General features: G+C 42.8%; 1 protein-coding gene across 1 annotated transcript; it reads right to left on the bottom strand.

Moving 5' to 3' along the window:
• Positions 1-9,546: 9,546 nt before the first annotated feature.
• Positions 9,547-11,296, bottom strand: RRS1 (ribosome biogenesis regulator 1 homolog). The gene has a single exon (XM_030215160.1). The coding sequence runs from the start codon at positions 10,864-10,866 to the stop codon at positions 9,847-9,849; it is 1,020 nt and encodes a 339-aa protein (XP_030071020.1). The 5' UTR covers positions 10,867-11,296; the 3' UTR covers positions 9,547-9,846.
• Positions 11,297-12,122: the final 826 nt, after the last annotated feature.

The following is a 12,122-nucleotide window of genomic DNA, read 5'->3' as shown; positions in this document are numbered from 1 at the left end:
ATTATTCAGGGTCGTCAAGTCGCAGGAGGAATGTGAACGATTACAGGAGGACCTTGCGAGACTGGGAGAATGGGCGTGCAAGTGGCAGATGAAGTTCAATGTTGACAAGTGCAAAGTGATGCATGTGGGTAAGAGGAACCCGAATTATAGCTACGTCTTGCAAGGTTCCGCGTTAGGAGTTACGGATCAAGAAAGGGATCTGGGTGTCGTCGTCGATGATACGCTGAAACCTTCTGCTCAGTGTGCTGCTGCGGCTAGGAAAGCGAATAGAATGTTGGGTGTTATTAGGAAGGGTATGGAGTCCAGGTGTGCGGATGTTATAATGCCGTTGTATCGCTCCATGGTGCGACCGCACCTGGAGTATTGTGTTCAGTACTGGTCTCCGTATCTCAAAAAAGATATAGTAGAATTGGAAAAGGTACAGCGAAGGGCGACGAAAATGATAGTGGGGATGGGACGACTTTCCTATGAAGAGAGGCTGAGAAGGCTAGGGCTTTTCAGCTTGGAGAAGAGACGGCTGAGGGGAGATATGATAGAAGTGTATAAAATAATGAGTGGAATGGATCGGGTGGATGTGAAGCGACTGTTCACGCTATCCAAAAATACTAGGACTAGAGGGCATGAGTTGAAGCTACAGTGTGGTAAATTTAAAACGAATCGGAGAAAATTTTTCTTCACCCAACGTGTAATTAGACTCTGGAATTCGTTGCCGGAGAACGTGGTACGGGCGGTTAGCTTGACGGAGTTTAAAAAGGGGTTAGATAGATTCCTAAAGGACAAGTCCATAGACCGCTATTAAATGGACTTGGAAAAATTCCGCATTTTTAGGTATAACTTGTCTGGAATGTTTTTACGTTTGGGGAGCATGCCAGGTGCCCTTGACCTGGATTGGCCACTGTCGGTGACAGGATGCTGGGCTAGATGGACCTTTGGTCTTTCCCAGTATGGCACTACTTATGTACATGATGAAAAAATACAGTGGAATTATCCTACTAATAAGAAGTGGATTTTCCTGAAGTCCATTTTAATAATGGTTTATGAACTTTTCTTTTAGGAAGCTATCCAAACCTTTTTTTAAACCCTGCTAAGCTAACGAATTCCAGAGTTTAAGAAATATTTTCTCCGATTTGTTTTAAATTTAGTACTCTGTAGCTTCATTGCATGCCCCTTAATCCTAATATTTTTGGAAAGAGTAAACAAGCAATTCACGTCTACCCATTCCACTCCCCTCATTATTTTATAGACCTCTATCATATCTCCCCTCAGCTGTCTTTTCTCCAAGCTGAAGAGCCCTAGCTATTTTAACCTTTCCTCATAGGGAAGTCGTCTCATCCCTTTTATCATTTTTGTCACCTTTCTCTGTACCTTTTCTAATTCCACTATATCTTTTTTGAGATGCAGTGACCAGAATTGCACACAATATTCGAGATGCGGTCGCACCATGGAGAGATACAAAGGCATTATAATGTCCTCATTTTTGTTTTCCATTCCTTTCCTAATAATACCTAACATTCTATTTGCTTTCTTAGCTGCCGCTGAACACTGAGCAGAGGGTTTCAGCGTATCATCAACGATGATGCCTAGATCCCTGTCCTGGTGTGACTTCTAATGTGGAACCTTGCATTACATAGCTATAGTTCAGGTTACTCTTTCCCCACATGTATCACTTTGCACTTGCTCACATTAAACGTCATCTTGCATTTGGATTCCCAGTCTCATACGGTCCTCTTGTAACTTTTCACAATACTCTTGCGATTTAACAACTTTGAACTTTGTGTCATCAGCAAATTTAATTATCTCACTACTTATTCCAATCTCCATATCATTTATAAATATGTTAAAAAGCAGTGGTCTGAGCACAGACCTCTGAGGTCTACCCTTTTCCATTTAACCCTACTCTCTGTTTTCTATCTTTAACCAAGTTTTTAATCCACAATAGAACACTACCTCCTATCCCATGACTCTCCGATTTCCTCTGCAGTCTTTCATGAGGTACTTTGTAAAATGCCTTTTGAAAATCCAAATACACAATATCGACCGACTCACCTTTATCCACGTTTGTTCACCCCTTTGAAGAAATGTAATAAATTGGTGAGGCAAGATTTCCCTTCACTAAATCCATGTTAGCTTTTATCTCATTAAACCATGCTTTTGAATATGGTTTGTAATTTTGTTCTTTATAATAGTCTCTACCATTTTGCCCAGCTCCGACGTCAGGCTCACTGGTCTATTATTTCCCGGATCTCCTCTGTAACCTTTTAAAAAAAATTGGCATTACATTGGCCACCCTCCAATCTTCGGTACCATGCTTGATTTTAAAGATAAATTACATATTACTAACAATAGTTCTGCAAGTTCATTATTCAATTCTATCAGTACTCTGGGATGAATACCATTTCTGGTCCAGGTGATTTGCTACTCTTCAATTTGTTCAATTGCGCCATTACATCTGCCAGGTTTATATAGGTTTCATTCCGTTTCTCTGACTCGTTAGCCTTGAATACCATTTCTGGCACTGGTATCTCTCTCAAATCTTCCTCGGTGAAGACCAAAGCAAAGAATTAATTTAATCTCTCCGCTATGGCTTTGTCTTCCCGAGTGCCTCTTTTACCCCTTGGTCATCTATTGGTCCAACTGATTCTTTTGCAGTCTTCTTGCTTTTAATATACCCATGGCTTTTTTTGTGCCTGTACGCACCGGTACGATGTACAGCACCTTTTTCCTTGCCGCTCATCAAATCTCCAGCAGCTGCCACTGCTGCTTCTCGCAACGAATAGCAGTTGCAGCCAAAGCAAGCAATAGCAGTCCTTCCCCCAGTGGCATACCAAGTGTGGGGCGGTGGGGGCGGTCCACCCCAGGTGCAAGTACAAAGGGGGTGCTTCGTTCCCACTGCTCCCAACCCGTCCTTTTATGCAGGCCGCCGGTGCCGCTGTTACCTCTCTTCTGCAGTCCCCAGTCTTCCCCTGCCTACCCTCAGCTCCCTTGACAGCCCCCTCCTCTCTACCACTCAGCCCCCTGCATTTTTATATTTAAATTTATTGGTTTATCATTTAAACAAAATAAACTAGATCCACAAGAATAATCTTGCTACAGAAACACAGCTCCATATACAAAACATTGTTGTTATATACATATACATAGGTTTAATACATTTAAAGTTAGCTTCCTTAGACCACAACAGGTGTGGGGCGTACTCAATTTAGGGAAGATTCAAAAGGAAAGAAAAAGAACTATGTCTAAACTTGACGAGTGCATGTCTCTGTTTATTCTATCTAGCGTCAGTTCTGTTGTTTAGCATCCAGAAAAAACTTGAGCTGCTCCGGTACAAAGAAAACATGTTTGACCGTCCCTATTTTCACTATACATTTACAGGGGTATACTAACAAAAAGGATCCTCCCAGCTCTAAAGTCTTTGATTTTAAATTCAAAAATTCTTTCCTCCGTTGTTGCGTTTGTTTAGTTACGTCTGGAAACATCATTATCTTTGCTCCACCAAAAGGAGTTTTTGCATTTCGAAAATATAATCGTAATATGGAGTTCAAATCCTGTTCAAACACAAAGACCACAAGAAGAGTGGCCCTTTCTGTCACATCTTCTAGGGACTGCTCCAATATTGCGGAAATATCTTTTAAACCTTCACTTTTATCCTGTTCCATAGGATATTGAGCTCCACCTCTCATTCCTTCAATATTTCTCTTCGGAATATAAAAGATTTTACTTATTGGTGGTATAGTCTCTTTTGACATTTTCAAATTCTCCATTACATATCTACGAAATAAAGCCCCCTGCATTTTTAAAATCTCTGAATCGGCAACACAGCGCCAGCGTGCAGTGCCTTGCATCTGTGAAACAAGCAGATCACCTCAGGCCTTCCCTCACTGCATCCCGCCCTCCTCCGATGTAACTTTCTATTTCCGCGAGGGCGGGACACAGTGAGGAAAGACTACTTATCTGCAGCAGGGCCCATAGGAATAAAATGGGCCCTGCTGCAGATAATTCGAGCTAAGCTTTTGTAAAGACCCCCTTAATTGTGAAGCGCTGCATACGACTGGTAGCGCTATAGAAATGATTTGTAGTAGTAGTAATGTGATCTGTAGTGCAAATATGGCTGAGAAATTAGGGTCTTGCTCTGTTGGAATTCATTGTAAACACAGCTGTCACCAGAAAACTTACTGCAGGAAGGCTGGTCTGTTAAATCTGTGATCTTTGACTGAGAATGATAATTTTGTGTACTAGAAGACACAGTTTCATCTTCAGATGCTACATTATGATACTATCACAAAAAAAAGTTTACTTGGACAAGCATGAATGCAGGCAGAAGTCATGTGATGATCCACATGGTACTACAGAAAAGAGTGCTCTGAAAGCAGTAGCCATGGATCTTGCTAGGAAAATTTCTTACAGCAGTAGATGTCAAAGAGAAATTAAACATGGCCAGAAACGTTGTCCCAAGTGTTTAACATCAGCTTCTGCAGTAAGTCCTTTGGGTGCCAGTGGTACTGTATCAGAATATAAAGAAGAAACTTTGAGTAAATTTGAAGAGACTGATATTAACATGAAACGAACTTCTCTTGGGTGCAGTCTGATGAAACATGGAAAAGTAAGCAGAAGAGATCATTTTGGCTATGGCAAAAGAAAACTTAAAAGGACAAAAGAAATTTGCTTGTGCCCTGGAGGCTGAAACAGAGGACCTACAACCAGTCAGTACAAAACTGCACAACATGCTCTGATCTGGATGAAGAAATTAAAAACATGAAGGATACAGTTGCTAAGTCCTCTAAAAACAGGAAGATTCAGATACTGACAATAGTACCTTCAAGCTAGACAATTGAGCAAACTGCTGAAGAATTTGGAGTTTCAAAACGTATAGTTACGAAAGCTGGAAAACTACTAGTTTTATGGCTGATCCCAAATGCAGCAAGTCATCTGAAGTGGTCTAAAGTGACTGAATTTTGAGGATATTTCCCAAATCTGCCCGAGAAAGGAAGACTTTGTCTCTGTGAAGATCAATGGTGAGCACATCTATAAGCAAAAAAGACTGTTCCTAGCAAATCTTCATGAACTATACGAAATATTTAAACAGAAGACAAATGGAATGTACATGAGTGAGCTCAAAATTGGCAGAATTTCTGCAGATGATGCAGCAGCAAGAGAGGCGTTTCTGCACAACTCAAGTGTGGTCAGTATGTTGCTGTTGTTTATGACTGGGATTAGTATTTGGGAACCATCTTGAAATTTTCTCAAGAAAATGCAGATATATTTGGTTATTTTATGCAACCGAAGGGTCCTAAATTGTCATTTTCCTAGCCAAGCTGCAGAGATGAGTGTTGGATACTCGCTATCCAACTGCTCTTGACTGTTGATACTCTGAGTGCAACCAGTCATCAGTACCATCTGAACATAGGAGAAAAAAGAAAACTTTTAAAGCTGAACCCTTTAAATAACTCTTAATGGACTCTTGAATTAATGCAGTTGCTCACAATGTCTGTTAAAATAAACCTGTCTGCAAAGATGTTGATGATTGTTCAGAATTTGGAATTTTTACCATTATCTTTCTTATGGATAGCTTGGGAGAAGCATCAAATGAAAGAATTTTTCTAGCACTTTCAATTTATTTAATACATTTATACCCCACATTTTCCCACTAGTTGTAGGCTCAATGTGGCTTTTGATGTAAAGCTCGTTTTTTGTACTACTTCTCTCACATGATGAAAATTAACTCCAAAGTGGACTTACAGAGCGTGACAATTTTCAGTGAGGCATATCAGGGAACACTATAGATTCCAGCTGCAAAATATTAACACATATTGCTCATTTTAACTAGTGCTACTAACAGATAAAATATGAAAGCTTTTCCTTTAATATCTTTGGCATAGTTTCCTGAAAGTGATATTTTGTTATACAAGACTGAATAAAATCCCCCTTTTTAAAACTAGTATCTCAGAAACCACGTGCCCCATCCGCTACACAAAATTCTGAGTAAGTGCTGCAAATTTCAAAGCTGTAGGACATTTAATGGCAGTTACTAGGGTCTAAAAGGTGCACAAACTTTCAGTTGGCTGCAAACTGTGCCAATCCCCCACTGGATAAAAAGCCGATCTCGAAAACCATTGAACATATGTCTGAAATTTTGCTGTTTTCCATCTTATATACTGGTCTCCATTCTGGTAGATTATTATCAATTTCTGAAATGGTGAGATGGGGACCTTTGGTTGAATTGACATGTTATGACCCTTGTATGGTAGGCTGGCTCTGCCCAGTACGTCTCAGGATGTATGCGTAGCGCAGGGTACCACCACTGATGAGAGGTACAGGTACGAGGGGGTTGGGAAGGGTCAGAGGTGCTGCTAGACACCAGGGATTTTTTTTCTTTTAAATGGGGGATGGAGGTTTGGAAGGGGGCTCATCAGATCACCAGGTCATTTGTATAGATATGGGGCAGGGGATGCATCAAAGAGGTTAAGGGGAGGCCCCATTAGACTATCAGAGAAGTATTTTTTTTTTCTGTTGAGGGACCTGGGTGGGTTGGGGGGATGTACCTCAGGTTGGATTGTTAAGGCTAAATTAATGAGAGATATTTTAATTGACCTGTTTTCTCTAATACTGAGGCTGAGAGGCCTAGGATTCTGATCTGGCATGTCTCTTCACATGGAACAGAGAGAAGCACATAATTTCTGAGAATTGAGAAAAATGTCAGGCTGACCTCTGTGATAAAAAGCTATACAGTAACTACACCTAGAAACAGAGCGCAGATAGGAAAACTCGCATGACCGACAAACCATCTGTATTTTTTTTCTATATATTGAGAAGAAAAACAAAGTTGTTTTCCCTATATGTTTACATATGTCCAATAGAAATATACTGGACATGGTAAATATTCACTGTATAAAAAGGGGGTTTACTGCTGACTGAGGGGAAGAGTGGTGGGAAGGGTGAGAGCAAGGTAGCCAGGGTGAAAGACCTTAAAATAGCCACGACAGCCAGAAGGTATCCAACCTTTAACCTCTAGGAGCACAGATTAAGGTTGCAGGCTCCTGTGTCCAGATGGCTGGAATCTCAGAGCACAACTCTGTCAAACCGAGAACACCTCTGAGGTATCCTAATTAAGTAACAGGAGGCAGCACCTGAGTCTGGTAGCCTGGAGAAGTCTGAAGTACGACCAGCAGACCCTCACTCTTATCTTAGACCTAGTAGCTACCTGCTATCCCACTCCTCCACACTAACTTTGGATTCTCTTTTCCAGATATGTTTTTGTGCAAATAGTTGAGCTGCAGTCAGCTCAACTTGCCAACTAGGTCTGTGTATATATGTTTTCCTCATCTTTAAGATAAACAGCATCAGATGGGAGAGAAAAAAAAAAAAAGAGGGGAGAGGAGACAGTAAGAGAAAGATTTTTTTTTCTCTGACTGCAGTGAACTGAATAAAGACACACAAGAGAAATTAATGGCTGTTAGATTAACACGAATAATATCTAAGTACAATTAACTGACTTGTTTGCTCTTTGCTGTGCTGATAAAGTAGTAGTGTTATTATAGTGCAATTATCTCCTGAGAGTTTTTCCTTCATATTAGATTGGCGAGGTATTTTAGACAGCAGACGTTCATGGACAGGAGAGTGAGCAGTATCCTGCTGACAAGAATTGTTTTCCTCCACTCATAAAAGGTCAGGCATTCACTAACTTTACAGGATCGGGGGGGGGGGGGGGGGGGGGGGGGCAGCTGGCCACTAAACTGGGACCCTGCAAAAAGCTGGTCAGGATACTAGCAGTGTTAATTTTTCCCCCTCAATGTCAATGTTCCTGCCAGTGGCTGAGCAGCGATTAGCTCAGGTACTGACAGGATCACTGACATTTATCAATGAGCTGCAGATTATGGCCACAATTTTAACATAATAGTAATATGCCTGTTGCGGTATATTTTTTCAGTAATATTGCAGTAACATGCTGGCTATACCCCAAAGCTTTCTGCACAGGCCCTATACTGAGCAAACTGCAAACTAGGGGCATGGTGCTGATTTCTCTTATTGCACAGAAAGCACTGTGAAGTGTTGCTGTTATGCTGACGTTAGGAGGGAATGGGGAGTAGCAGGGGATGCATGGAAGGCTAATAGGCTGCCACTATCCACCTAAGCCTGCTGGTTGTGTGTGTCAATTCCACTGGAAGCACTGGAATTAGCACCAACAGAGTTGATTACATGAGTAGAATATAGGGTATTCTGAAATGAGTTCATGACCCCTTAAATCCACAGAATGTTACAGGAGAAACCACCTTTCGAGCATTACTATAGTAAATTCATTTGTACTTATCCAAGCAATTTTATTCATCAGTAGAATTGAAAAGGCAACCCCTCCCCCAGTATTAGTACTTTTCTACCCAATATCAAAAATAGCTAATTTCCAACTCAGTACTTGCATTCTATATACTATGCACAAGATTTGCAACCAGGAAACACTGTAGAGCAGAACCTAAACATTTCAGAAAACAACTTGAGTGCCAAAATAAATAGATTTAATTCAACGGAACATTACGCTAAAAATGAGCAATTAAACTGATGTCAACTTGAACTTCTTAAGCACATCTAAATAAATGTATTGTCAAAAATGGCTTCAGAAAAAGACTGCATACTTGAACTGTTGGAGCACAGTTGAAAGGTCTAGGGTGTTATCTTTAAAATTATTTCCTTCTTCAAGGAGTGTACAATATGATCTTGTACTGTATATAGCATAAGAAAGCATTGTTAGTCTGGCCTAAGAAACTACAACTCAAAGGACCCAACCAAGGGGCTGATGCAGAATACCTATCATGAGCCTAATGTGGTTACCATAGGGTGTGCATACACATTATTAGGAGAAGAGGGTGCTGAGTGTACAAATTAAATAAGCTCATCATTGTGTAGTTGTAAGTCTTCCATTTCATTGAAAGGGCTGTGGAAAAGACTGGATGTCAGTTTTTGAGATAAAAACTTTGTCTTCTTTTGCAACCAGAAGGAAGAGCTTGCAAGGTTCAGAAGCAGATGAGAAGTTACAAGACATGCATGAGTCCAAACTAAAACAAAGTTATACATCAGCGTCTGTCCTTCTGCACCTAAATATGCATAAGTCATTTCTGTGAAGCACATTTGTATTTTTTGTTACATTTGTACCCCACGCTTTCCCACTCATGGCAGGCTCAATGCGGCTTACATATTGTATACACTGCTTGACACAAAACTTTTGTATGCACTGTCTGGAACATCCCCCACTCTTCCACAATAGCTTTAAACTTTTCCACAAATAAAATGTAAATCCATTTTGATTTCTACATGGTGTGGTATTACTTTAGTAGCAGCTGCCACGTGCTACTCTACCTTTTATCAGCTCCCTAAAACTTAATACTCTCACATTTTATTCCTCAAGAACTACAATACACAATACTATGGGGCTCATTTTACTTAGACTTACAAAGTTCCATAGGTTAATATATAACTTTGTAAGTCTAAGTGCTTTGAAAATACACCTCTATATATAGCAGCTGAACAAATACCAGACAAATAAAACCTTTTCTAATGCAGATTATCAAAATAGCCTTTTATTGTCAAAAAAATATCATTTACCATAATAACCAGGCCATTGCTGAAAAGTGCCAGCTAAGCAGGCACTTCCATAGGTTATGTACCATTACACACTGCATAATTTCCACGCAGCAGTACAAAACACGCTACTATAGAAAACGCATGGCACATTGCCCGGAGAAGAGACTTCTTGTACAAAACGCCCCAAAGTCGGTACAAGTCGTCTTCTCCCCTCCCAATCCAGACACGGATGCACGATCGGTCAACTGAAGCCACGATTTCAGATCTCCTGTCCAGTTACTGTCCTTTTCTGCTCCGTTTCCCCGCTTGTTTGTTTCCTTTCTTGCCAGCCCGCGCTCCGCCAGGTCCCTTCCTCTTCTTGCCGCTGCCAGCTCGTCCTGCTCCCCGCCGTTTCCTATTCCGCGCGGCCTCTTGCTCATCCTCCCGCAGCTGCTTGTTGGCGGCCCGGGTTACGTCCAGCCGCGGCTCCTTGCGGCTCAGCGCCCCCAGCAGCTCCAGCTGCCGAGCTTTCTCGGCAGCCATGTCCCCAAGCAGCGGCTGAAAGCGCCTCTTCTTGCCCAGGCCTCGGGGCTCCTTCTCACGCGGCAGCCGCGCCTGGAAGCGACCGACGGAGGCAGTGGAGCGCCGGGTCACTTGCAGCTCTTTGCCCAACTCAGCCCGGGAGCGGGGCGCACCGGGCGGGGCAACAGGGGCCGGCACCGCGCGCCCCTGCGAGCGCGCGATGTTGCGCAGGCGCTGTAGCTCGTTCTTGGCCACGCGCTCCTTTTTGGCCCGCCGCAGTTTGGCGAACTGGTCCTCGTTGGGGTCGGCGGTGGCCGGCACCTCCATGAGCCAGTTTTTGGTGGGGTCGTTGGCCCGCCGGTAGCCCCAACGTCGCCGCCACTCGCCGTGAGCCTCGTCCCAGGCTATGTTGCTCTTCTTCCTCTTGCGAATGCCCTTCAGCTTGGCAAACTGCTCCCAGCGGGTGGGCGGCCGGGCCCGGGGTGGGGGCTTTTCACGTGGCAGTCGTAGGGTAGGCTCGGGCAGGCGGCCCACCACGGTCTCCGCCACGCGTTCAGTAGGCACCTGCCACAGCTGGTTCATCAGTAGCTGCGTGTTGCCCCGAGCCAGCGCCTTCAGATAGTCGCCCCCACGTCGGCGGAACTCGCTCGCTTCTGGTGGGTTCGGGTCTACGGCTAATAAATTACCGAGGTCATACTCAAGGTCCAGTTCTTTGTGCACCGTGATCTGCCGCAGCCTCGACGCCTCGTCCTGCTCGGCTCGAGCCAGCAGCTCCTCTACTCCTGGCGCCGCCATCTCGCCCGCTATGGAAAGGAAACGGGCCGGAACTCTATTTCACGTGAAAGAGGAATCAATTAAAAGGTGTGCTCACTTGCCACCACGTGCACGGAACGGCGGAGAATCTATTTCCGGGTCAGAGAGTCCCAACTCCGAGGCTGCCGTTCTTCAGGTGCTGCTAGGTGGCGCTGTGGATCACTCGGAAAAACCGCAGAGCGGCAGCGAAGCGAACTGTTTGTGCTTAGATTATCCCGAGGTTTTATGATATAAAACCTCCCAGATTATCTGGAATAATCTCCTGCCAGCTCATAATAAGGAACCAAATGAATCCCACAAATCAGAACATGCCAAAGTGGTAAAGATTGATCATGTATCACATAATCTATTAACCAATTTTCAGAATCGTAAACAATTAAGGTGCAATTAAACAGCCTGTCTGAAAATTTAAATCAATCAATGAATAAAAAATATAATGTAAGCTCCCGGCTGCAGGATATTTTTTGAGGATGCTGTTCAAATAAGATTCCTTTAGTATTACTTCAACGGAGCTTATCTTTGCCCTCTTGGTAAAGGATGTTGAGAGAAGTAGGAAGTTGAATTATGATTCAGAAATTTTTAACTAAAAATCAGGTTCAATATCCACTGATGAAAACAATATTTTACTCATTCACCTTTCAAACTCTTTGTGTGGTATACCTTTGTAAATATTTTTTTATTTTTACAAGGGAGAAAAAGACTTAAGACACCCGATAACTCTACTGCACTTTTTGCAGCGGATATTGTGCTGCTCAGCGTTTGTAGTGGAAACATTAATTTCTTTATACAAACTCTCTGGCGAGCATCCTCACGAGTCTCTAAAAAAAACTCCCAATGTATGTAGTGTTCTATAATTTCTAACTATAATTTATCTAGGTATTTTTTTCACACAAATTTTTAGCACTTATGTGTAACTGGGTAACTACATACATTGAGAGTTTTTAAAATTGTGTGGGTGCCGGCCTAATATTCAGAGCCAGCACACAGGGCTGGCATTAGGGGGGGGGGGGGGGGGGGGCACAAGCAGGGCAGCTTGGCGTTGGGGGGGGGGGGACACAAGCAGGGTAGCTGCCCTGAGATCCATAGCTCCAGGGGGTATCCAGTGGGCTGACATGTCTTCCCCTTCTCTCCACCCCTATCCAGCATCTCTCTCATATAATACATAAGTATAACTTAAAGCCAATTGACTTAAAAACACCGTATTCATTAATATAACATGAACTTAGAATTAACATAAA

This window comes from Microcaecilia unicolor, chromosome 1 (assembly GCF_901765095.1).
Source record: "Microcaecilia unicolor chromosome 1, aMicUni1.1, whole genome shotgun sequence".
In the NCBI taxonomy this organism is placed as follows: domain Eukaryota; kingdom Metazoa; phylum Chordata; class Amphibia; order Gymnophiona; family Siphonopidae; genus Microcaecilia; species Microcaecilia unicolor.
Note: the sequence above shows the minus strand (reverse complement) of the source record. Positions and strands in the feature narration are given on the sequence as shown.